Source organism: Trichosurus vulpecula, chromosome 3 (assembly GCF_011100635.1).
Source record: "Trichosurus vulpecula isolate mTriVul1 chromosome 3, mTriVul1.pri, whole genome shotgun sequence".
Classification (NCBI taxonomy): domain Eukaryota; kingdom Metazoa; phylum Chordata; class Mammalia; order Diprotodontia; family Phalangeridae; genus Trichosurus; species Trichosurus vulpecula.
This window is the reverse complement of record NC_050575.1, coordinates 137,684,124-137,711,969: the sequence shown is the minus strand read 5'-3', so window position 1 is coordinate 137,711,969 and position 27,846 is coordinate 137,684,124. Positions and strand designations below refer to the sequence as shown.

The 27,846-nt window shown below is 37.1% G+C and overlaps 1 protein-coding gene across 1 annotated transcript; it reads left to right on the top strand.

Moving 5' to 3' along the window:
* On the top strand, positions 1-27,846 carry ZNF507 (zinc finger protein 507). Its single transcript, XM_036750362.1, has 7 exons — positions 1-105; positions 4,471-4,587; positions 7,567-9,707; positions 11,700-11,817; positions 16,505-16,619; positions 23,605-23,739; positions 23,867-27,846. Exons 3-7 carry the CDS (start codon positions 7,572-7,574, stop codon positions 24,234-24,236), a joined length of 2,874 nt encoding a protein of 957 aa, XP_036606257.1. The 5' UTR covers positions 1-105; positions 4,471-4,587; positions 7,567-7,571; the 3' UTR covers positions 24,237-27,846.

Genomic DNA, 27,846 nt, shown 5'->3' with positions numbered 1-27,846 from the left:
GGAGGGGAGCGGGTGTTTTTTGGGGGGAAAGCTCTCAAGCAGCCGGGACGGAGGAACCAGCCGGGGAAGGGGCAACTGCCGCTGTCGAAACCGCCGGACCCGCAGGTATCACGACCCACTTCCCCACAGCACCACTCCCTCGCCCCAGTCATTCCAGTCCTCGGCTTCTGGCGGCCCAGGCCCCCAGTCCTGCCCTGGCTCGTCCGCGCCCGCCTGGGGCTGCCCGCATTCTCCCCTCCTCCAACGCTTCAGGCCTCCGGATGTGCCTCCGCCGCGCGCCCTGCGGGGACCCAGGCCTCGCGCCCGCCGCCTCCAGGATCCCGCCGCACGAGCCAGCGCCCGTGCCGTGCCCCCTCACCCGCGTCCGCGTGCTCCCTGCCGTGTGTCGCCGCCCGCGTGCCGCCGCTTCCCCCCCCCCCACGGCGTTCCCCCACCCTCGTGCTGCTTCCCCTCCGCGTGCGGCCCCCAGCGTGCCGCGGCCCCCTCCCGTCCGCGCGCCCCTGCCGGCGTGCCGCCCGCTGTTCTTCTCCTTCCCAGCTCGGAGGATGGAACAGCGCCGGCTGCGGGGAGGAGAGGCGGATGCTCCGCCCCGCATCCTGGCAGCTGCCGAAAACTCCTGAGCCTCGACCCGTAATGGGTGACTAACGGTAATCATCCAGGCCCACGAGGTCAGGAGGGCAGGGGCGGCCGGGTGTCGCCTTGAGGGTTGTTTGCTTCCTCCCACTGTGGAAAGTCCCTCCGCCGATGCAGATCTGCCGCTAATAGGGTTGTGTCCCAGCGAGCTGGAAAAGGTTTAAGGGACTTGCCCACGGTCTTCCAGCCAGTGTGTGTTTGGAGGCCGGCGGAGAAGCGTCGAGCCACGCAGGCTTTGCTGTTGTACCTATGTTACAGGTGGAGGAAGGTGAGGCCTAGAGACGTGCAGACCGGCGCTGAGCATGGGCCATGCTGGCAGGAGGGTCAGAGCTGAGATTGGACCTGAGGCAGGTGTTCTTAACCACTTTTGTCGTAGGGCCCTCGGGCAGTCTGTTGAAGCCCATGAAGGATTACAAAGGACAAGTTCAGAGATACCCGGTAAAGCGCCCGAGCCAAGGCGTCCTTAACACCGCATCTATAGCACGGCCACTTTATATACCGTTATTGTAAGTTACTAATCATTTGAACCTCACAGTTAAACTGTCAGAGGGGCCCCCACGTTGCCCCCATTTTACCGATGACAGAATCGAGGCCCCAGAAACATTCAGAACTGAGCCACATCTTCCTCTAATGCCAGGAAATCCACTGTTCTACCCACCTTAAAGAGGGGAATTACCTTTCCCGTAGTTTCACTTACTCCCCTTGTGACTTACTCTGCTCATTTCTTCTTGTCTTTTTACACCATTTCCCCCAAAGGCATTGGGCCACTAACTAGCTCTTCATAAATGCCTGCGATGAACAAACTTTGGTTTCTGATGGATGACTCCATGTTCGCTGTTTGAAAATCAGTGACTGGAATCTCGGGGCTTTGCTTCTCCTAAGTTTCGTAGCTTCATTGAGTGCTGGAACTAGAAGGTACTTCGGCGATGGACTAGCTCAGTCCCTCATTTTGTAGATTGCACTCTCACTGGAATGAGTTTCCCAAGTCTCCAGGCATATTCTTGTCACTTTCGTTCGGGGCTCTTCCCAGCCCTGGGGCCAGTCTGAGTGAATTAAAGTAAGGGAAGTCTGGATGGTTCCTAGGTTGAGTTCTCTGCTTCACGGTCTTTGTTTTGGAGGATATCGAGCTAACCACCAATTAATATATTTGTCTTTATCCTGACTTCGGTCTTTGGTGCCTTTCTCTTTTTACTGGATACTCCCATTAATTTAGAACAGAAAATCTTTACAGAAGGCTTTTACTTCCCCAGTTCACCTGAAGGTTAATGTTAACCTTCAAAGCCCAGAAAATTCCCCTCTGCCTGTGAACTGTTTACTTAACCAGAGGGGAGGGAGTAGTTGCTAACTAAGTAAAACATTCAAGGTTCTATTCTAAATTTTTTTTTCTCTCAGGTTACAATTAAAGAGGAAGTTTTTTTTCTTTTCATTTTTATGTAAGAGGCCAGGACAGAAACTATAGCATTGAAGAACAAATATCTCTTACTTAACAAATATATAGGACAAACCACTTGTATCACATTTATCTCAATTTGTGACTAGTAAGTAAAAAACAGTTGTGAGATTCATGGTGTCACCTTTAGATTCAGATAGTTTTTTTCTTTGAAATTCACAGAGAAACTCATGAGTTTCTCATTTTTAAGTATTTTAAAAAGGTACGTTCAGCCAGATAAAAGGAGTAGAAACACTTTGAGAACAAAAACAACTATGAAATAAGTGCAGAGTGCATATTCACTTCTACATGTAGATGGAGAGGTTATAACGGTTTGGGGGATTTTTTTTGCTTTGTTTTTTGCTGATTCACTTTTTTAAAAATCTTGGCCTATTTGTATTTAAAGTATATGTTTATATCACATAATTTGATTATTGGTTCTATGTAAATATTTCCCTGAACGCTAAATAGTTTGGAGCAAAATGCTATATGCATATTTTTGTTCAGGCATAATATTTGATTCATCTTGGGAAAGAAATGTTTGAGTCTACATTTTCAATCATAGCTATGACTTAACTTTGAAAGTTCATACTTAGAACTTTATTTGTTTGAACGTTTATTTAATTTGAAAGATCCAGACCTCTTACTCTTCTTTTCAGTTAAAGAATATTTTATTACTATGTGAATTTTAAGGTTGGTCACTCTAAATATTTATAATTCTGACACCAAAACAGGAGGTAACATCCTTGGTGGTTCTGTTGTGAAGGATCTTAACAGTTAGTTAAGTTAGAACTGGACCTTGATTACAGAAGTCTTGTAAAAATACTGAGTCTGGGACCGCCCTAGAAAATTCAAGGTTTTTTAATGCTTGAACTTACCCTAATTCAAACAAATATGATTATAGTTGATAATAGAAATAAAAGTGTGACTAACTTACAAATAGATCTGGCCTATTTAATAACAACCCATTATCCATATGTAATCTTCACCCTTGACAATCAGCAGTTACCAAGCATTTATTAAGCAGCTACAATGTGCTAGCCTCTGTATGAAGCACTAGAGATAGAGACAAAATGAAGTTGTCTCTACTCTCAAGATGCTTATTCCTCATTAAGGGAGACAACATGTAAATAACGTATAAAATAAGTTCAAGGTAATTTTTTTTTGGTGGGGAGGGCACTAGCAGCTCTGGGATCAGGAAAGGCTTCATGGGGAAGATGTTGCTTGTGAAATTTTGAAGAAATGAGAGGCATTCCTTTTAGTATATTAAACTATATCTTCATGCATCTGCACAGAAAATTATAATATCCATCTTATCCAGTAACACATGAATTGTTTGCCTTTTTTTTTGGTGGTTGTCATAATGCAACACTGTAAGGAAATTAAATGCTAATATAAACTGGGTAGTAAATTGTAAGAAAATTAAGACAATTGGAATAGATTAGTAATCACATAGCTTGAGAAAGACATTAATTATAAGCCCTTGACCATTATGGAAAATTAAGAATTTTGGTTAGAAAAATTGTGTAACATGCATGGTTGCTTTGAGATTCACATTTTTAGCAACTTTACGTGTTTTGAGAAAAGATTTTTATACCTTAATAGTCATAATTGTTCAATATATATTCATCGAGTACCTACTATAAACAAAACATTCCTGCTAAGAACTGTTACAACATAAAGAATTTTAACTTTCTTAGCCTGGTATTTAAGTCCCTCCTCAGTCTGGGGCCAACCTATATTTACAACCTTATCCACCATATCTCCCAGATATCTACCTGGACACTTTATTCTTCTCCACACACATTATGTTTGTTATCCTCTTTGTAGGATTACCCACATGGCATCACTACTACCCAGCACCTTCATTCTACCTATTCAAGTCCCATCTCTTTGTGTAACTTAAATCTCACCACCTCTTAGAAGGTATCAGCCCAGTCCAAAGTGATCTCCTTCCTCTGAACTCCAATATTTGTGAACTGCTTTGTGGTCTCATATTGTTGTCTTATATTGGGTGCTTAACCCTTGCTGTAAACTAATTATTAGCTCTTTGAGGGCAGAGACTGGGTCATATACTGCTTTGTATCCCTTGCAAGACCTAATGCAGTATGTTACACAAATTAGGCTGATTAGTTGACTTTTGCCATTTCTAACAAATCTTCCTCATCCTTCAAAGGTCAGCTTAGCTTATAGCCTACCTTCCCTGGAAATCATTTTGTTGTATCTTCAGCTAGGAACAATCATATCTATTGTTGAAATTGTTTGGCATTTATAGTCTATATAATTTGTCTGACATTTTCATATGCCACCTTGTATATAGGGAAGTTTTCATATATAAATATACTATTTCTTGCCATAATTCAGAATTGAGTGTTTAAACCTGTTTATTCTATACCCTTATCTTTTAGGTGTATTATTGGCCTTCCCTGGACTTGTAAAGATCCACAGCTCCAGTGCCTGAGATATACCCACGTTGGCCAACTAAATTGACATACCTTGGAAAATTCAAAAGAGCAGACCTTCAGGTACTATCACTCCTTTTTTTCTTCCTCCCCTCTTCCCTCTCCCCATACCCCTCCACTTTTACATAAGCTGCTGGTTCAGCATGTTTTAATTATAAGAAATATTTTTATTTGTGTTTTTACTTAACAAGTTGTAGTACCAACAAACACTCTCAACATAGCCTACAAAGTACAGACCCGAAAAACTGCCTATTAGAGTGATTACCATGGAGAATACACGTCATTTTCTACTATTGTCGTTTACTGACTTTGAAAGAAAGTAATCCAGTCTTTTGCTTTTCCCCCCAATGATTTTTTTTAATGTGATTTGACTTTTTAAAAACTTTATGTGTGAATCCAAAGTGGTTATTCTGGTGTTTCTTGTTATCCTTTACATCGTCATGCCAGTTTTATGGCTGTCATTCCTATACCCAGAACTTGTGTACCTTAAAATTGATATTCATATCTGAAGCAACTGCTCTAAAATTCCATTAACTCGTAATTCCTATTTCTACTTAAACTACAGCAGATTTTAAAACCCGGTTGTTTTGTCATAGGTTAAGTCACCTTTGTAATCTTGTGGGTGGGTAGAGTACATCAAGCCAGTTCTTGTTTTCCTACACGTTGTAAATCAACTTGCAGGGATGTAACTTTTTATGGTAATTTATCCTCTCAAATTTATGATCATTAGCACCCATTAGAATCTCAATGGATTTCTGAATTTCTTGTTTAAAGAATTTTCAAAGTTCCAAAGGGTTAAACTCATTGTCTAATCACTTTTTGATTTATAACTGGATTCATAGAAATAAGAGTAAGAAATAAGCAAGGCCAGGGATGGGGAACCTGTGGCCTCGAGGCAAAGGAAATGAATAATACAATTTCTGCCCTTGAAGAGGCTTGAAATATAGTGGGAGAAATTAAATAGTAAATTAAATTCTACAAGCATTAATTACCTACTGTGTGTAAGGCAACATGCTAGATACTGGGGATATGTAAACAAAAACAGCCTCTGCAAGGAACTTGTGGTCTTCTGAACATGTGTACAGACTACTATAATATGAAGTGGGTTGTGATGCATGTATGAAAAAAGTATGAATAATGTGCTACAAAAATTCTGGCATATGCCAGCAGTCATGCAGGAAGCTTTAGCGCTACCAATATATAGAACTATCTGGATTTAAATGGCTTGGAAAAGCAATAAAGAAACTTTCCATTTTGAGGGGATTTGGGGGTTCTTTTGTTTTTTTTCATTCCTGACTTTGGAGCTGCAAGCTTGGGGCAAGGCTCAAGTAAAGGTGTAACCATTCTTGGACATTTGGAACTTGTGAATAAAAACTCCGTAGTATACCTGGCTAAAATTTAAAATGGTCTGGTAATGGGAGGGTGACGTATATTGCCAATGCAGTACCCACAGCAGTTGCTATGAATATGCCAGCATATTTCCAGGTTTGAATTGTAAGATCTAACAGACTCTCTTCCTCGAAGACGAAGCCAGGATACTTATTCAGATTCTCTCTCTCTCCCTCTCGCTCTCCTTCCCTCCCTCCCTCTCCCTCTCCTTCTCCCCCTCCCCCTCCTTCCCTGCTCCACCTGTTCAGCAAGCTCCTCCCACCACAGGCTCCATGTGACTCAGGCTCAAAGCAGGTCAGATAGGCCTATTAACGGATGGGAAAGATCTTCCCACTCCATTACCATTACAGGGGGGATGCCTGCACACATAATTGAGGTCCAAATTAACAATTTAATTTTAGTGTAAGTCAGTTGAGATGTTTGAAGGGAAAATACTTCGAGGAATTCTAGACCACTTCGAATAAGTCCATAAGAATTTCTGAACTGGTGAAGTGACTACTTTGTCCACAATACATTGTAAAGTATAGGTTAGAAACCACAGTTAATTCCTATTTAAGCCCATACCCATGTCTAGACCTGTAGTGTGGGTAGGACATAATGCTTTTTTCCCTCACCTTCTCTTTCAGTGAAAGCAAAATCCATGGGTATTCCCACAAACCCATTCAACAGTTTCACTACTCATCTATTTGACCTCTGAAAAAAACCACAGCAATGTTTGTGGTTTATCTTTGGGCTATTTCAAAGGAAGTAAAAGCAGGAACTGGAACCTTTGTTTTTTCACTAGTTTTGTTTGTATAGTAAAAATATAATATATTGCTGTGCTTTTGTAATTCCAAAAAGAATTTTATATGAGGAAACTAGCAGAAATTTGTGCTAGAAATTTCTGTCTTTATTTTTTTATTAATAAAACCCGAAATGACATGACTGTACTAAATAGTTTAAGAACTATTTGTTGTCAATTCTGTACTGGCTATTTATAGTACTATTTCAAAGTGCTTTCAGATGGACTGATAGTATATGGCAGGGGTGAGGAACCTACAGCCTCCTAGGTCCTTGGATGCTGTCTTTTGCCTGAGTCCAAGCTTTACAGAACAAATCTTTTTGTTAAGGAAATTTGTTCTTTGCAGTTTGGATTCAGTCAAAGGGCTGCACTTGAGGACCCAAAGGGCCACATGTGGCCACACGTTCCCTGCCTCTGGCATAGGGATTCCGTGTGCTTAACTTTATGGTGGTTTCATTTTTTGATCCAGAAAGTCAGGACTACTTCTTTGGGAGCTATGAGAATGGGACAAAATGTGAGTGAAAAATTAGCAAGGATCAGTGGTCCATTGAGGAGTAACGGGGATAAAGACAGCAAGAAACCTGTGGAGTCAAATTGGTAAGGAAAAGTGGAGGAGTTAAAGCTAATTTAGGAAACAGAGCTAGAAGGTCTTATTTTTGAGAGGACCTATGAAATTTAAAACTACATGAAGTAACTAGGGCAGCAGCCAGATGCATGGTGGCTAGTTAAAGTATGGGCATTATAAGTTTCAATAGTTTAACAATGCTGATCTCTTGCTCTTGTTAAATATTTTTAATAATCGAAATTTAAAACATAACCGTAATGTTTTTGTAACCTGACATTTTATTCTATTGCACAATATTACCTCTTAGATATCATGGAAGATACCAGCAGTGTTGCAGTATTGGTACCAGGTATTGGTGAACAAGAAGCTGTACTGATTTCTGAAACTGTCATCAGTCCATCATTGGAAATAGGTGATGAACAGAGAAAATATAAAACAGATCCGCTTATTGATGTTATCCAGAAATTGAGCAAGATTGTAGAAAGTGAAAAGTCACAAAGATGCCTTTTAATTGGGAAAAAACGCTCTCATCCAAATGCTTCGGTGCTCTCTCTTGAAACACAAGACCTTTGTGAAATTCCAGCCAAAACAATTGAACTACCTGCTACTGGCACCAAAAGGACTGAGGAGCTGCAAGCAGATTATTATATCACTGACTGTTTTCCACAGAATAATAGAAAGACTATGTGTTGTTACCATTGCAGTCTTTGTAAGTTCCTATCTTCTTCTTTGTCTGTGTTAAAAGAGCATATCAAACAGCATGGTCGGCAGAATGAAGTGATCTTAGTGTGCTCTGAGTGCCATTTTGCATCCAAGAGCCAAGAAGAACTTGAAGCTCACATTCTAAGTTACCATGGAAATAATGCCAAAACTCCTATTGAATCCAAAGGTCAGCAGTGCACTGGCCTCTCCAACCCCTCACTTCAGGGAACAATAGAAGGGAATCTGAAAACAGTTGCGGACCTCACTGTGAACTTGGATAATAATGACGTGCAAACAATCCAAGCTGCTTCTGTGGCAGAAATGGGGAGGAGAAAATGGTACACATGTGAGCAGTATGGCATGTACCGGTGCTTGATCTGTAGTTATACTTGTGGTCAGCAGAGAATGTTGAAAACACATGCCTGGAAGCATGCAGGGGAAGTGGATTGTTTCTATCCAATTTTTGAAGAGGAAAATGAGACTCTGGGTTTGTCAGACTCCTCAGCTACCACAGCTCAAAGGGTCGAAACAGTAGTTCTTGCACTAGAGGATGATGAGCTGGGTATTCATAGTGGACAGTCTGTTCAGGTGCAGATCTGTAGTTCAGAGCAGCTGTCATGCAGATCTGTTGAACAAAATAGAGAAGTAGGTGAAAACCTAAGACAGTCTGCCACGCTTGACCCTAATGGAGAAGAAATGTTGGAGGCAATGTCTGATACGGAGGACAGTCTGATGGCCGATAGCCTACTTTCATCAGCACAGAAAATCATTAACTGCAGCCCAAATAAAAAAGGTCATGTTAATGTAATAGTGGAACGTTTGCCTAGTGCTGAAGAAACGATATTACAAAAACCTTTTCTGATGAATACTGACATGGAAGAGGAAAAAAACCTGATCTCCACAAAAACCCAGATTGTGCGTGAAGAAACAGATGAAGCTTATCATACTGACAAAAGCACTGTTGAAATTGAAGAGGTGATCATAGGATGGAGCAATCCTGAGAAGAAAGACAATGAGATAATCACAAATAAAGGTCTGGCTGCTGATGAGAATGCCCCTCCAGGCCGGAGAAGGACAAATTCTGAGTCCCTAAGGCTGCACTCTTTAGCAGCAGAAGCTCTAGTCACAATGCCTATAAGGGCTGCAGAATTAACACGAGCCAGTCTTGGGCACTATGGGGATGTAAACCTTTTAGATCCAGATACTGGGCAGAGACAAGTTGAAAGTACTATAGCAGCATATTCTAAATTGATGTCTCCACTTAACTCATCAGAAGTGTTAACCAGCTTTAACCAAAGTGACTCTACATTGGTAGAACTTAGAGAGGACAAACAGGAATTATCAGAAGTTCCTGTTAAAATGGGTATCAGCATGTCCCTGCTCACTGTAATTGAAAAATTGAGGGAAAGGACAGACCAGAATGCTTCAGATGATGACATTTTGAAAGAATTGCAGGACAATGTCCAGTGTCAGCCTACTGGTGATGCAAGCTTGCCTGGAAGCAACTTGGTAGAATTTATCCCTAATGCTGATCGCCCATACCGTTGCCGGTTATGTCACTATACTAGTGGTAACAAGGGCTACGTCAAACAGCACTTGCGTGTCCACCGGCAGAGACAGCCTTACCAGTGTCCTATTTGTGAGCATATAGCTGACAACAGCAAGGATCTAGAGAGCCACATGATTAACCACTGTAAGACCCGGATGTACCAATGCAAACAGTGTGAAGAATCTTTTCATTATAAGGTAAACGTTTTTCCTTGTGAAATCATTTCATAAAATCAGAATGTCAGAATTAGAAAGCACCTTAGAGCACAGGTAGCCCACCCCTCCTAATTTTACAGATAGAAAAAGGAACTGAGCCTGTACAGATTAAGAGACTTCTTGTCCAAGGTCATATCACTATTTAGTGGCAAGACTGAGACTAGAACCCAGGGTTTCTGACTGCTAGTCCAGCATTCTTCTCAGAAGCTGCTTTCTTGACAGCTTCTGCATGTTACCTATTTTGATGGAGGCAAAACTTTCTAGTCTCTAAGTACGTGTCGTATAGCAAGGATGACAATAAATAGCTTGATGTTCAACTAATATTAGATCCCATGGGACCATCAATAGCCATTCAAAAGGGTAAGAACTAGCAATGCGTTAAATGTTACTACAAATAACTCATCAGCAGAACATGATCAGGATACATAAACTCTCTGCTCTCTAGTTTTCCCATTCTTAAAATTGGATTTTTCCCACTAGTTTAATTAAGCAAACATTTGTTGAATACCTACTATCTTCTAAGTACTTCACCTAAGTATGTGATTTTTAAAAGCACTTGCAATTTCTCCTATTAGCCCTGACCTCTTTTTAGGAAGAGAGTTTGGGGTGGGGAGGGAAAGACGTTTAAAAATCCATTGCATTATCAGCTGGTATTGAAATAGACTTATCAGTTTACCAATGAACACGAACATTAGTTCCTACATGTTCAAAATTTTGTTTACTCTGTCAAGTTAGAGCTCAGAGGTCTAATGGCTATTTCTCAGCCTCTTCCTTGAGTTTAACTTGGCCATGGTGGAATGAGGGAAGGGTGTAGATTAGACAGCTTCTAGAGGGTTAAATTTGGAGCCTAGAACCTAGGTTTGAATTTCAAGTGTGATACCATCTCTAAGACCTGAGACAAATCATTTCATGGTTTGGAACCAGACATAGACACCAGGTGATCACTTTAAAAATTCAGTTTAGCTTCCAAGGGGGTAGTTACAGTACAGACTTTACAAACCAGTTTGCCTGAGAGTGGACCTGAAACCCTCAGTGGTGATTTAAATTGAGAGCTAGAACAAGGGTAAGACTTTTAAAATATGGATTTTCCTCAAGACACTTGTGAAGCACTTAGGACCTTTGGACAGGCAACTCTGAATTCAGATAAGTAGATTTATTCTTCTTAGAACATGTCTGCATTTCATTTCTTTTGTCATTCAGCTTAGTCATTGTCAGTTTTGTTCCACCTCTCCTGGGGCAACAAAATAAAAGATTCAAATTGATACCTTTTTTAAAAAAAATTTTAAGGGAAAAAAATCCATATATTTAAATCTTCTTTTGGATGTCTTTTGAGGACATGAAAGCTTATGCCAGCAGAGTACAATCCACCCAGGAGTAAAGAAGGATTCAAGACTGGGCTGGTGACAGACTGCATGTCTGTCAGCTTAGGACCAACCAAGCTAACTTTAGAGAGATTCTTCACCAGAAGGTTGGCTCTTAGGATGAATATTTCAGCCAGGGCAGCTCATTTAAAATATAGAAGGGTTGTGATCTGCCTTGATAGAGGAAGGTACTCGCACTAGGGATCTCTAAAAATACCAAAGGAAAAAGTTAGGTACAGTCATAAATTTCTAGCTAATTTTCATTGTGAGAGCATTGTTCCTATTCAGAAAGTTACAATATGGAAATCAGAGGGGTTTCTTCCTTGTGAAATTCTACCAATGATTTTGCATCTAATTACATGTGTATATGTATACAATTCACTGTATACGTGTACAAAAAGTAGTGGTAGTATTCTTTGAAAAAGACAGCAAAAAAAGAAAATAGCTTTTGTTCTTGTAGTTTCTCTAGTTTTTTTTTCCTTGAATCTCATTGTCTGTGACTAATATAAGAATTGTATTTTATAAGGATATTTGAAGTGCTTGTTTTTCAAATGTGTGTGTGTGTGTGTGTGTGTGTGTGTGTGTAAGTAACATACCTCTCTCAACTTTCCAGAGCCAACTGAGGAACCATGAAAGAGAACGACATAGTGTTCCAGATAACTTGTCAAAAGTAAATCCAAATGAACCAATAGTTTCAAATGAAGCAGCTGAAGGAAAATGTGTTCAAGAAGGTACCCAATTTTTTTTTTTTTGCATGTGTTGACTACAAAATTAAATCTTTTACTGGTGTGTGGAGGAAAAAATGGCCTTTTAGGTAGTTTCTCCAAAGGAAAACCTTGGGCTTCTGGCCTTTGATCACAAAGAAGTCCAAATAGTTTCTTAGATGTAGCTAGGTTGTGTAAGTATCCATGCTAGAACAATTAGTGCCTTGGTATTGAATATCCTTATTCTCAATTAAGCTCCTGTGCACAAAGCAAACTCAAAAAGGTGACTGGCTTCAAAATGACTCCTTTCCATAAGACACTTTCCTTGTATATCACATTCAGCACTGTAAATTCAGAAATAGGAAGCCTGAAGTTTTTTCTGTACCTTTTTTTTTTTGTCAGCATGATGCCGAGTGCCCCTGTTGAGAAGATTACACTGCAGATGGTGGTCCCACACCTCGAGCTTTAGCAGCATCTTCCTGCTGTGCTCTTACTCAAACTATAAACCCTGGTATAACTGCCAGGTTTCATATGTGTTGTTTGTGGAAGATCAAGTTAGAAATTTCTAGCTCTATTGTAATAGTTACTAATGGGCTGTGTTTTTGCTAATATCCTATGTTAGAAGTAAAAAACCTAATTAGAATTCCATAAAAAGGCAGGCACCATACCCAAGAACATTAGAATAAACTCTAATAAGCAGGGCTGCTTCTCATCAGATCATTTTAATTGATATACTCTAAATGTCTCTAGCAGCATGGTAGATAGGGTTTATGCGAGATAAAACATATTAGGGCAAACTCCTTTTTTTAACTTCCTAAGAATTGAAGTTAAAAAACACTACTTCCAAGTAAAATGTGCTACAATAATGTTCCATTAAATTATACCCTCGAATGCATAATAGTTGTTTCAAAAACATTTTAGAATCAAATTGTGACACCACTGTAGCACCAGAATCCTCTTGTCAAACAGATGTCATCCCTATAAAACCCAACCAGAACAAAAGCGTTTATGATAGAGCATCTGTTTCTGCGATAGATGTCGGAGATAAAACAGTTCTGTTTCTTGTTTATGAAATAGCCCTAACTACCTCATCTTGCTTTAATTCATCATGTTTGCACATCCCCTTTCAAGCAAACATTATGCCGTTGGATATGATTGGGCTCTAAATGCCTAATGAAAGAATAAAGTAGGCTACTATTGTACTGCACCACCTGTTGTCAAAACTAAATTTTGGGTGTTATAAGTTTCCAAAACCGTATTGGAAAGGTAAAACACAAATGCAAGCCCAATATCTAATTAATTGTTTGTAGACTTCTACTTTATTTTGGAAACTTCTGCCATGTCCCATTTTTCTGTGTCTTCCTTGTTGAACATGCTGTTATGTTTTGTTTTGCCTAATAATAGTTCTATACTTCATGCACTCACCATTTTTCTACTCAATTTGCTATTTTTCTCTAAAGTTATTTGTTTTGTAGTTCCTGAGTTGACATTCTCACCTAAGCATATATGTGTGTGTCTTTTTTGTTAATTAAAGAAATTTTCCAAGAATTTTTGTCACACTTTCGTGAAATTTAGGGTGGAGACACATTTCTCTGTACATGAACTTGCTACTTGATATGACAAGATGAATCTAATTGGTGGCATTCTGCCCAAAACACAGAGGGCTACAAATGTTTTCTGTACTTAAGTGCTTAAGTAATCCTATAGTAGCAAAATACATAAAGGAAGCAGCTTTTTTGCAAATGTAGCCCCTCTTTGTTCAGAGAACAAATATTGGACAGAAATTATTTTTTCTAAAAGCATTCTGGTCATATTACTACTGGGCAAGCACTTAACCTGTTAATGCTCTTGGCAGTTCTGTGACTCAAAGTTGCTGAGAAGGTATCAACCTATATTAGTAGAGGGCGTTTCCTCACCTGGCAGTTGCCCAATATTAATAAAATCCTAGGTCCAGCCCCTATCCTTATAATGTATATTACCCAACCAGTACAAATGTGCATCATGCCCTCATTCTATAAGTGGAAAACTTTTTGGCAGAGAAGCAGGAAAATGACAGAATTTCACTCAGTTATTTTCATTGGAAGCAATTATTTGAAATGGCGTGGGATTTCTTATTCTTTGCTATGGTAACTTTTTCCTTCTGGGGTGTCATTTTATTGTCATTAGCTCTGCAGCATTTCTTACAGGAAGATCATCAGTCACATTTTTTCCCCTTTACTGTGTTTGGAACAATGCCATTCTTAACCATGTCCAAGTTTTTAACCTACCAATTAAGAGCATATCTAAATAGGCTATAATTATGATTAGTGTGTATATTAATGTTATAGGATTTTATCAGGACATTTTGCTCAGCTTGGTAGTAATTATTAGTAAAAGAAAATTTCAGATTTTGAAAGCTTAATTTTAACTTGTATTTGTTCCTTTGAAATTTCAGCGTGGGTTTTCTTTTGTGTTATTTTAGTTTTATACATCGTGCAGTAATCCTTTCCCTGAGCCTGTTTTCTTCTAAATGTTGCACAATAATGTACCTTTCTCTGCTTTGCCTTAACACTGTGCTTCAGTACTCAGATTGGTTCTGGAATCGAAACTCTCAGTCCTCTGTACAGTCTGTTCTCCATGTTGTAGTTGCCAACAGAAATGCTGATTGTGTTGGGAAAGCTTTATACTATGTTTAGGGGACTAAAATGAGACCAAGCTATTCAGCTGGGTCCCAACCTGCTTTCTTTTGGTAAAGACCTTTTATTGCCATTGTCTAAACCAGATTTTAAGTAGCTAGGTACTGCGCTATATTAGTGACACATTTTTCTTGACATATTTACTGAATTTCAGAGGGCTGTACATTTTCATCAAATGTGATTTTTATCCATGTTATCCATTAGATTATAAAGCACATAATTTTATTTTGCAATTTATTAAGTTCTTTTACATACATTAATCAGTGAATATATAGGATAAGATCTTGTATTAAATTGGGAAAATATTGTCTGTAGAAAGAAAAGCCATAGGGTTTACACCCATATACATTATTCCACAAAAGAGATAAAGAGCTCTTTTAAGCCTTTTACACAGAATTTCTCACAAATTCTTTGTGATACTACAAGTCTTGAATTTTAGCCAGTCATTTCCTTCATGCTCTTACTTTGATTTTCTTAACAGTAATGTTTCTCTGTAAGACTTTAGAAGGTACCCCATGGTCATTATGATAGCTTGAGTTAAGCACACAGGCATAGAGAAATCTGCCTAACACTGCTGAGATTCAGAAAATTATTTTCCAGCCTTTGTTCATTGATTGAGTACAAGAGGATAGGTAACCTGACTTTGGAATTTGTTTGAATATTCATTCTAAAATTGGATCTAAGAAAGAGTATAGAGTTAAACATATATACTGAAAGGTATGAATTTTCATTTAATATATTCATAAGAGATAGCAGGACATAATAGGTAAGTTGTGTGACTGTCCACAAGTCCCTTAATCTCTCAACACTACCAAGCAGCTCTCTTAAGACCGTATCATAGATACACCACTTATCTGTATTAGTGGAGCCACACCAAGAGTTTCATACACTGTTGAACTCACAGACTCAGGTCATTCAATCAACAAATATTTATTAGAGTCAATGTGCCACTGTACTAAGTGGTACAGATATACAAAAAGGCAAAAACCTGATCTCTGCTTTCAGAGAACTCACATCTGTTGGGGGAGACAACATGCAAGTAATCATGGACATTGAAGATATATGTAGGACAAATGGGAAGTAATTTCAGAGAAAAGGCACTAGTAGTGGGGAAGACCAGGAAAAAACCCTGCAAAAGGGTAGATTTGAGCTAAGTCTTGAAGGAGACATCAGTGAAAAGTGATTGTGGGAAGTCAGTGGGAAGACAGAGAGACAAGATTGGGTGATGTGCTCAGGGAGCTTCCAGCAGGCCAATGTAGCTGACTCATGGAAGGCAGGGAAGAAAGTATTGTACAAGAAAACTGGAAGGGTAGAAAGGAGCCAGGTTATAAAGGATTTTAAATGCTAAATGTAGAGTCAACTGGAGCCTGTTAAATGAAGGTTGAGGGGAGTGAAATGGTCAGACTCACACTTTAGGAAAATCATTTTGGCAGTTAAGTGAAGGATGGTGTGGAATGAGGAGAGGCTTGAAGCAGGAGGACCAATTGGAAAGCAGTTCAGTAGTCCAGGCTTAAAGTATCGAGGCACTGTGCTAAAGAGCCAGCAGTGTTAGTGAACAGAAACCAGCATGTATGAGAGATGTAGTGAAGGAAAAAACTACAAGACTTAACAGTGGATTGAATGTGTAGGCTAGATGAGGAGTCATTGATGACATCAAGGTTTCAAGCTTGAATGACTAGGAAAGATGGTGGTGCCCATGACACTAACAGGAAAATTGGGAAGAAAGGATTTGAGGGGAAAGATAATTACTTCTATTTTGGGCATACTGAGTTTGAAGTGCTTATGGGACATCCAATTCAAGATATCCAAAAGGCAGTTGTTGATAGGAGACTGGAGCTCAGGGGAGAGATTAGGGTTGCAATCTGGGAATCATCTGCATAGAGATGATAATTGAACCCCTTGGAGCTTATGAGATCACAAAGCAAGATAGGACAGAGGGAAAAGAGAAAAAATCCATTATACTGTCACAGTAGAAATAAAATGTAATTTGTTTTTTTCAAAGAAATTATGCTTATAAGTGTCTGTAATACTCACTCTAGGTAATAGATCTTCAATCCAGAGACTATATAAATGTGATGTGTGTGATTATACAAGTACAACCTATGTTGGTGTCCGGAATCACAGGCGAATCCATAGTTCTGATAAGCCATACAGGTAAGTGTAAACAATCCTAGAGTTTTAGTGCATGTGATATATTTTATGTAGTAACAGTAAAAAGGAATCAGTTGTGAAAATAAGCAGAAATTTACACACTCACTACACTGTAGGGATCTATACTTTCATCTTTAGCATCCTATGACTTTTTTCATCTTTTCACTAAAGATCTCAAATCAATTTGGGAAAGTTAACCAAAAGGATGCTCCTAAAAGTGTTTAGTAGTCTTACTTGAGAAATAGAAACTTTAAGCTTGGGTCTTAAAGCAGTGTATATTTTCTGTGACTTAATTATAATTCATCTCATTTGCTGGGCTCATGTGTATAGTAATTATTTGCATAAAATTTATTTGCAGTTTTCATTTGAGGGAGTAATTATTTAACTTATTCTGACTCAGTCACCCAAATTCCAGTCATAATAGCAAATATGCCTAAATCAGAAAACCCTTGGCCTCCCTTTGAAAGAATGTACATTAAAGCAAGTTGTTTACGTAAACAAAGTCATCAAATTTGTAATATCACACCTAGAGGGTACTTTATTGATCACAGAAGCTGCTTTTAGCATGAATTTCCAAAAGCTGAAACTTTTTAGAGATCGTAATTTGTTGTTTTATATTGCCTTGAAGTTTACAATTTTTTTTCATTTTATTTACTGTTTATAGCAGAGGTGCTGGAATTTTATAGGGAAGGATTTAAAGGCACTCCAGTTTATCCAGATGTGACAGAGCCATGATAACAAGAGCAGCAAGGGTCTCATCAAAACCTGTTTGTGTATAATACAGGGTTGTGTATAGTATACTTTTCTTTTTTGTAAATTCTTACTATCTATATTCACACAAGTTCTATATTTGTACCACTTTCCAAGAATATAAATCCTATGAATGTGGAGAAATTACTCACATCTAAGAATAAATAATCCTAAAAGCTCTTGCTATATTGTCATGTCTTCAGGTGCCTTTATTTAGTTTTTTAATTTAAATATTTTGTTTTAAAGATTTGTTTGATTTGCCTGAAGCAAACTTAAATGTAGTTACTTTGCGGTCATTGAGTATTGTAAGTATTTTGAAGATGTTCTTTCTGGTCCCAGAAGCCCTTTTGAATATCTTAATTAGTTTCAAAAGTAGTGGTGTCTCCTCTCATAGAACATAAACTCCCTGAGAGCAGAGAGTGTTTGACTTTTTTGTCTTTGTATCCCAGCTCACAGCACAGAGCCACTCGCATCGTAAAAGCCTTATTAAATGGTTAATTGACTGATTTTGAGAAAGAGGGCTTATCATTTATATGGCCTTGAATTTTTCATGTACCTTGTTCTTAGAGTACAAAAAGTTTTTTGTATTATTACAAAGGAAGAAAGCATGAATTCACATATTAAAGAACAAAAGCCACTAATTAGGTTCCTGCCTTTAAGAGAATATCTTTTTATTGATTCAGTAGCCTCATCCATAACATTCCTATTTTTGGTTTCTCCAGTTTTTTATGTGAAGCATTTTGAGCAGTTTTTTATCTAATTGAAATTATATCCTTCTCACCATGTGAATCTTAATCAGTTCTTCTGCCCCCACCCCACAGAATGTTTAATTTCTGAATGTCCTGGTTAGAATCATTGCCCACATCCTTCAGTATTTGGGGCGGGAAGGGAGAGAGTTGTTTTTAATTGCAAACAAATGTGGAACTCCTTAGACCATAAAATGGCAACTGTTAGCATGAGAGAAGTGTTGTTCTTTGGGTTTTAGAATCCAGTACTTTATTAAGAAACACAGTGTTGGATCTTTTTTTAATGTTCTGTAGGTTGCACACAATTTTTCATTTTCATGGGCAGCACAAATGCTTCCTTGAGCAGGACCTCAGAGCAGTCTACCAAAGGAAAATGCAGTTTTCAGGCATTGTATTTTTTTTAATTCTTGGAATTTTAGTAGGACTGAAAGAAACTTTTCTGTTTCTTCTTATATCTCCCTTCAAGCACGGTCACCAACAGACCATCATAGCCTTCTACAAGTAGCATTCTCCAATATCCTGTGTCAGTCCTTTCCATTCTGTAATCAGTTAATATCATAAAGTTCCCAAGTATAACCGTTTTTTAAAAGTCAGTCTTCTGTGTTATAACCTTGAATAAAATTATACTTTTTAGTTTCCTTATCTTCATGCTTAAGTAATATTAGTTTTTTTCAAACTCTTAACATAGATGTTATTTTCCTAACTTTTCAATGTGCTATTTTCCCCTTAACACTGCTTTATTCTATACATTCTTCATTTGCAGAGCCCAAGACTGGACACAGCTCACAAGATAATTTACCAGTTTCCAAAGTAGCAAAATTTTAAAATGACTGAAATATGACTTCCTCTTTAGCCTTCATTTGATTTCAGGGTTTTGAATTAGACTCTCAAAAGTAGTTTTGGAGGTCTCAACTGATATAGAACTTCTGGGCTTATTGAACAGTAATTCCAGTCCAAGTGTGGTATTGTCAGAATAGCCTTTTCCCCTAGGTCCTGGAGCTATCTGGCTCCCTATTTGTTGTTTACTAAAATTGGCCTTGTGCTTTTTCTTTTGGGGTGGGGGGGGGAAGGAGGAGAGAGTTATTTATTTATTTGATTCTGGCCAATGCAGCCTGACATCAACACATTAGTCTTAGAATAAAAGTATAATTTGTGGACTTTATCAGGAATCTAGCTTTCAGGCAGTTAGCATTGCTCACGTGGTGCTTTTTTTTTTTCAGTGAAATATATGATTTTTTTACCAGAACAAACACAATTTGAAATGCCATATGAGGCTTCAACCTCAGAAGTACCACATGGAAATACTAGTGGGATAGTACAAGTACATAATGGTAAAAATCCTGGCATTGCTGTTTCAAGTGGTATGCCTTCTTAGTGGAAGTTTTATAAAGAAGCAGGTAGAGGTTCAGGGGAAATCAATCAATACAGTATTTATTTAGCACCTGCTCTGTGCCAGACTCTGTACTATGCTTTGCAGATAGAAGTATAAAGAATGATACAATCCCTATTCACTGTGACTTTACAGAGCAGTTGAGATTGCCAAGGCCTATTGGTCCTTACTTAATGTGAAAGCAGGAAATAACCTGACAGATGGACATGGTTGTTTTCGTGGTTCCCATTATCTTCCTTTAGTTCTCTCTGTACTTTCTTTTCTCATAGAGTTAGGTTTCCATTCAATTTGATACCTTTAATAAAGGTAACTTGCCCCAATAGCTGAAAGAGGGAGTAGTGAATGTATTTAGGACAGATTTACATGTAAACTTTTCACTTTAAAACAAAGTATCTACAGGTTATCACTTTTTGTCTCAAAATTAAAGCTATATTAGTAAATTATTAACTTTTATCAGTTTGTATCTTTGCTTGGACTTTAGGAGCCTTCGTATCTTAAGGCATAGTGTGCCTTCAAAATTACCTATTTCTCTAAAAGGTGTGATAATAGGAGTTTTACAGAGCAGTGGGGTTTACTCATTAATTTCGGTAAGATTTATCTCTGTTTCTACTATCCTTAAGGGAATTAAGGAACTTCTGTGCATTAAAGAATGTTTGTTGTAAAAACTAGCCTTTTCCACAGACATATGTCATTTCCTAGTGAGGAGGGGGAGTATAGTGGGGGACTTTAAAGCCAAAAGATAAAAGTCTTTATCTTAACAAGTTGTTTACAGAGGAAAGTAATAGAAGCTAGGTCAACTTCTTAGCCCTTAGTTATCTCCCTTGGAATTGCTTAGAATTAGATAGAATATCTTTGAGAACAAAGTAATTTAAATTGTAAATTTTAGCTTTAATTAAATTCTTCTCATCAGACTAATATAAAAATTTTAAGTGAAAATTATGGACCTTGAACACATCATTTATTGATCTTGAAGATAATCAGTTTGGTCGGAATGTTTCTATTCATTCCACCTAAAACCCAAGCCGTTATAAGCTACTTAGAGGTATGGACTGTCTTTCCTTTTCCTCAAATTTGTATCCTTAGCACTTAGTGCAGCATCTGGCCCATATATAGGGTAATTCCTAAAATGTGGATATTGTTAGAGATTTCAGAGGCTCATAGATTTTGATCTAGAGAGGTACCTTTGTGTGAGCATCTTGTCCAGTCTCTTTATTTTACACCTTGAGAGGTTAAATGATTTGTTCAGGGTCATTCAGGTTTTAAGCCCAGAGCCGTGATTTGAACTAAGGTTCTCCATGTAGAAATCCAGTACTCAGTACATTGTAACAGTCTTCTTCAAGGTAGATGAATAAATGAATGTTGGGAAAGAGTATTTAGTATGAGTGAGTGATGAAGTATTTTAAACAGGTAACATACTTTTCCTTTTAAAAATGTGCTGTGGTTTCTAAAAAGAGGTCTTCTTTATTAGTGCTTTACTCAAACTGAATGGCAAGCAAAGTATTCCCTTTTTTGTAAGACTTAAAACAGTATGAAGTTAAATGGTTGGCTTCCTTCTCCAGTGTAACAGGCAACTCCTTAGTCTGTAGTGGATACATTCCTGGGTATATCAGCATTTTCTCTACACCCACCTCCATGCCCTAACAGTGGTTTGTACTTTTTAGGCGGGACCCCTTTCTCCAGTTTTAATAGCTCAGTTGGTGTGTGTGGGTATGTGTATGTATGTGTGTGTGTGTGCACACAGTCACACACACACACATACACACACTTCTGTTGCATGCCAAAGAAAGGTTTTGTAAATGAATGGACATTATTGAATGCACTTAAGGAAGAGAATATTTTTAAAACAATTTTATTTGTGTTATACATATATTAATTTTATACCTCTTCTAACACTTTGTTTTGAAAAGTAGGTTTCTTGCATGTAATTCCTCTAAGAACATAATTCACAGTAACAGAGTGTCAGAGGTTGGAAGGAACTTTAAAGATAGCTCAACACCCTTAGTTCACTTAGAAGGAAACTGAGACCCAGAGAGAGATTGTGATTTGCCTGAGAACACATAGAGGATTATTAAGAGAAATGAGGCTAGAATCCAAGTCTCTTGATGTGAACATTTTTACCACATTGCCATAGAACCAGTCCATGGTGCCAAGACCTAGATTTGTAAGCCTTCTAATTCCACCATAGTGTTGTGCTGTCTAGCTTTTATAGGAACATTTCTGCATGGAATGGAAATTCTTAGGAACAAAAGGCTGTCGATATCTGGTTATTCATCCCATCTTTTTATTAATGGTTTCCTGCTGCCAGTTGGCCTCTAGGGGCATGCTGACTCTCTTGTCTCAAGCCCACTTTCTGTGCTCTGACGTAGAAGTTTATCTGGAATAGGCATTTAATAAATGACGGATGGATGAATGAATGAATGAATGAATGAATGAATTGAATTGAATTTCTGAAAGGGCTCCTTTACCTTATAATTACAAAATAGTTTTTGGTGGTAAAGGTCCATTTTACAGTTGCACTTTTATTTTAGTTGGGCAGCATATACCACTGTGAACCCACCATAATGCAATGAAGTGTGCTTCATGCAATATACTGGCCTGCAGATTGATTAACTAGAATGTCTCTCTATGGAATACTATATCTCAAAGTGAAATTATCTGCAACTAACAGAAGTAAAAGATGACCACAGGCTCATGAGCCAACAGTCAGTTTAGGTGGTCAAGAATTTGGAATATTAGTTTTATACATTGTACTTTTCTTCTTAAGGCTTTTGAAAACTTAAGGTGAGTAGTTCATTTAGGAAAAAACACCACCACTACCACCTGTGGGATACTATTTCTCAAATACTGGAAGTGTTAACTTTGGACCTGGAGCTAGATAACATAAAGTTTTCTGAAAGGTGTATCTATTACTGGATGTTATTGTAGAAACCACCTATATAGAACCATGCCATCTTATATTTTAGCATACTGTTACAAATGCTGAGAAGAAAAGTTCTGTCACTGCCTTCAATTTCTTGTTTTGCGTACATTTCTCTCTGCATTGGTATTACTGACAGTTTGTATTGTTACTTAGGGATGAATATCAATTAGTAAACAGATTTGTCTTTATTAAGTACTGAACAGAAATGTATTATTAAAGTACGTTTCTCGAATATTTAGTGGTAAATTCAAGGCTTATTGATTTGTGCTACACTAAAGAGAAAGTAGCTGAATTTTTTTTAAAAGCTTTAGAATAGCAGTTCTTGAGACCACTACATATCACCAAGGCCCTTTTAGGGAGTCCACAATTTAAAATCATTTTCATAATACTGAGACATTATTTACTTAAATGCTCACCTCTCTTTTCCAGCTACATGTCTGTGTAAGGTGGGTTTTCTTCACGTACTTCAGCAAAAACAAACTGAAACAGATTGATGCAGAAGCAGATGAAAGAATCTTTCTTCAATTAAGCCATATATTAAAGAGATTTGCATAAATATGTTAAAAACAGTGCCACCCTTCTCACTAAAGTGTTTTTTAATAGTTATTTTCAATTTTTAAAAATTTTATGTTAATATGTAATGGATTTGTTATTTTAAATTAACATTTTAAAATTTTTTCAATTTTATTTTGTAATATAGTAGAAATTGATAGCTATAACCTCATAAACAAAAGCTCTTTGGAGTTCTCCATAATTTTTAAGAGTGTAAAGAAGTCGTGAGACTAAAACATTTGGGAATTGATACTTTAGAATATCAGATTGTTAAATGCCAAATTTTCTGAAATAAAAAATTTTCAAAACTTCTACAGGACTAGCTGCTGTTTTAGTTGTATTTGACTATTTTAAATCTAACTGAAATCCTTTTTCAGGAGCATTTCTTTCCTTTGTTTAGGGGCAGAGGGATGTTTCATCTTATTAATGACTCAGTCAAAATTCTGAATAGGTAACTTTTTAGAAATGTTAAACATAGTTATGTTTAGCTAGAGTAGTAGGAAATAGTTAACTTTATTCTTCAAAGTTATACCTAGATCTGATTTTAAGAGACACTCTTTAAGTTCTGTATTATTTATTTAAATTGCACTGAAAAAGCATTTTGATTTTTTTCCTCAACCTGTCTTTCAGGTGTTCTCTGTGTGGATATGTATGTAGCCATCCTCCTTCTTTGAAATCCCATATGTGGAAACATGCAAGTGACCAAAATTATAACTATGAACAAGTAAATAAGGCTATCAATGATGCAATTTCACAAAGTGGCAGGTGCGTGATCCTAACCACATCATATCCTTCCTCCCTCCCCTCATTCATCTCATATGTTTGAATTGGAAGATTCACTCCCGGCCAAATATTTTAGACTTAAGATTTATGTATTTCTTTTGTTTTTTAGGGTTCATGGACAATCCCCTGGAAAGATTTTATCAGACAGCACTGACGAGAAAGCTAATTCTGTTGTAGGGATTTCAGAGAATTTGGTGTCATTTTCAGAAACAGTTAACCAGGTTCCCAGTGAAGTTATAGGTCCCAGCGAGAATAAAAAACTTAGCCCAACAAAGAATAATACCTCACAAAGTTCAGAAAAGAACCCCAAACAGGCCCCTCCCAATATGGAATACTGTGTTTTGCTCTTCTGTTGTTGTATTTGTGGTTTTGAATCTACTAGCAAGGAAAACCTCTTAGATCATATGAAAGAGCACGAGGGTGAAATTATAAACATCATTCTAAATAAGGACCACAACTCAACTCTAAGCACAAATTAATTGGAATAATTTTCCTAGCAACAGCTCTACCTTTGTTAATGTCAAGGTACTAAAGAGGAAATTACTTGTGTGATATTTGTGTAAATGGCAAATGTGACTTTGGTAAACTAAATCCCTATTGCAGTAAGAGAAGGAACTCTAAATGGGCAATACACAATAAAGAATAAACAGTCCTCATTAGGAGAAGCAAATGGGAAAGAAACAAGTTCCTATAGACCTTGTATTCCTCCATCTTGTGCCAAATATTTGCATTTCCAAATACCTATTGCAGACCTGAACAAAGGAGTTAATATAAAGTGTTTTCAGAAACTATTGTAGTAAAAATACCTCCTTTATTTTAAGTAAAGGTTATTTGTCCTCCTTTCCAACTGATGGCATAACAACTCTTGGGGTAGAGAGGAATTTTACCTAAGAAAAGTAGGTCTTTTCAGTGTTACTGACAAGGAGGGCAGGATCAGAAGGGAAGCAAAGGACAAGTGGACTTTGGGACAAGAGAGTGTTTTCAAAGAATCTTACTGACTATCTTTGGAGTATGTATTTGGAATCCCATACTGAACTGAAAGGAAATAGTCATCCAGTCAAGCTTGGCATAAATAACATTTGACCTATTTTTACAAACATGAAACCAGCCACCTCTGTATTCAAGTGTGGGTTGCAAATAGACATTTTAAAAAATATCTTTTCATTTTCATGTATGGGATTGTTTTTAAAGGGGGGTAAGGGAGAAATAATCAGGAAATCACCAAAAAAAATTAGAAATCCAGTTTTCATGGAAATGGTAACTATAAAAGTACAGTACTTATATTGTCACTCAAAATCTGTCTCTGAATGATAATTCAGAGCGCTGTAGTTTTCTGAGTAGAAGGAAAACCATTCAGCCCCATCCCCCAAGTAAAAGTAAGCTACCAGAGGCTTACTAGAACTTTAAATATGAAGAGTTTCATTTGTTGATTGCTAAACCATTTTCTGACAGCTGTCACCATCTTTAATTGAGTAAGAAAGTGTGTGATAGTTTTTCCTTGATAAATGGTTTCTCTTTAAATCATTTCAGAAGCTAGAGGCAGAAGTTTGGTGGCGCTTAAAATGAGGGCTTTTATTTTTTTTTAATTTGTGAAGTTTATGAATCTGATGTTTTTATATTTACCTGCAAAAGTGGGATAATAAGCATAGGTGCTGTATCCTAAAAAATCCAGATTGCCTATAAAAGTTTAAATAACAAACAGGGTTTAGTATTTAATAGTCTTCAAGGATATGTCTTGCCTAAGAAAAATCTAGAAAAGTTTAGAGTGTTGTGTAAAAGAGTGATATGAAGAGCAGATTTTTTTTTAAAGGAAATTGCCTCGAAGCCTGCTATCACATAGGTGCAATTCTCCCTTCTAGTTTTTCACAAATTATAAGTTTTGTGTAAGAAACTTTATTATAATCTATTTCAAAGAGTGATAGTAAGAACAATGTTTTTTTGTATTTATTATCACATATTTATGCATATTTTCTGTCACAGAAGTAAGTTGTAACTACAGATCTGAAAGGCTGGTGTACACCCCGTGCACCATGTTTGTGGTGCTATTTCTGCATTTATTTTCTAATATCCTCCTTATCAAAGATTGTGATGCTGGACAACTTAGAGTTTGTCAGGGGTGTCGTATTGTGTATACACTTCTTACTTGAGATAGCAGAATAAGCTCCAAAGTCTACAGAATGAAATTAAATTTTTAAGGTATCCTTATGGAATACTTTGAGTTATAGCACTGTCTGATTTGTGTTTCTTACATTATAATTTGTCAGTGACTTAGGTTACACTTGCATAAGTGTGTTAAATAAAATTAAGATTTTGCAGCAATGTCATATAGCTCATTAATTAAAATTGCCTTTTACCCTTTTAATGAATTTAAGTCCACTGATGAGATTTTTTTAAACAAATTTCAAAACATTTGTATGTAATAAATCTATCATTGAAGCCAATGTGTATGAAATAACAAGAGAATTTTACATTTTCGTAGTCTCATCTTTTCAGAATCAAAATGCAACATAATAAATTTTCAATCAGTCATATTTTAAATGGTACCATTGTCATCACAGTGGTTAGCACTGATATTGTGGGCCAGATTTTCACTTCCAGTCATGTTTGTAAAGTTAGAGGATATGGAGCTTAGTTTTTTCAGGTATAGAAAGTAATGTTGAAAATGGACAACCTTAAGGAATTCTTATGTTAAATATGCAACATAGAAATTCGTTTTCATGGTTCCCATTTTATATAATTATTTAGGGGAGGGAGCCCTACTAATCCCTCCCTCCCCTCTCCCCCTCTATTAAAAGATATGTATATGTGTATGTACGTATTTTTTGCTGCCCTCAAACCAATTCCTTTGATTGTTCCTTACATTTTCCACATGGGATCATGAATTTTAAAAGTGTCACAGGTAATGGAAAGAAAGTGAAGGCCACAAAAATAGTCATTAAACTTGTATCAAGGCCCATGGTTTGAATCCACAGAGTTTTACTTTCCCATTATTTTGTGATATGCCTGAGGTTAACACTGTCAAACCAAATAATATTAGAATACTTTAAAAAATAAAAAAATATTCTAAACATTCAAATGTCAGGGCCGTAATCTCAATTGAATTAAACATCAAAATAACAAATAAGTAGGAAACCCCCTTTATAAGAAAGGAAGAGATTAGTGATTTCATTAGTACAATATCTTTCTTCATATAAAACTGTTTTAAGAAATTTACACATTCAAGGTTTCCAGAATTGATCCTGAAAGCAACAAAGTTTGAGTGAGACATAATTCTATAAATAACAGTGTTACATTATGTCTCTGATGGTTCAGAGTCCCTTTTGTGTTAGTGTATCAATAACAAGAAAATTACTATACCACACTATACTTGAGCCTTCTATTTTCAGTTCTCTGGCCAGCCAATTTAATTTAGTGACACTCACTGTAACCTTTGTTCTAAATACTTTAATCCTGTTTGAGATAGAAAAAAATCATTCCAAAACCACTTAAGAGTTGTCTATACTAGTGAAGCAAAACAGTGGGTCCCTATGTTTACATTTCGTCATCCTACAATGTACTTGGATTGACAAGGAAGAGCAAACTCCTGTCTGAAGATTTATAGATTTTTCAATTTTCACAAGCACTTATTTAATCATTAATCCTTAAAATGTACAGCAGGTGCTCAAAGTAATGTTATGTAAAATATATTTAATAGAAATCTGAGTTTAATATTCATGGACATGGATATATGTATTTTTTTAAGAAATAAGCATTGTATAACACTATGGCACTGCTTTTATAGCCAAAGCATTAAAATCTTTAGAAAACTGACATGTAAAGACTACAGTTAATTTTAACACTGTATCTTATTAAGATGGGATGATCTGCATTTTATAAAATTATCCAGCACATTAAGCTGCATGCCTTAAAGCCTAAAATTCTAGGATTGTGTTCATGATGGAACAGAACAATGAAGCAAATTCAACAGTGCTTCCTTAACTACCTTCTGAAATACTGTACAATGTTAGAATAATTTATTTTGCTTTACAGGAGTTTGTCTTGTATTGACTTTAATATTGTATTTTGGTAATAAATTTTTTGTTAAAAACA

Coding starts and splice junctions, on each gene's coding strand:
- ZNF507 (XM_036750362.1), top strand. CDS start 7,572: ATGGAAGATACCAGCAGTGTTGCAGTATTGGTACCAGGTATTGGTGAA. Junction 16,620..23,604: donor AGTTCTGATAAGCCATACAG/GTAAGTGTAAAC, acceptor CCTGTCTTTCAG/GTGTTCTCTGTGTGGATATG. Junction 23,740..23,866: donor GCAATTTCACAAAGTGGCAG/GTGCGTGATCCT, acceptor TTTGTTTTTTAG/GGTTCATGGACAATCCCCTG.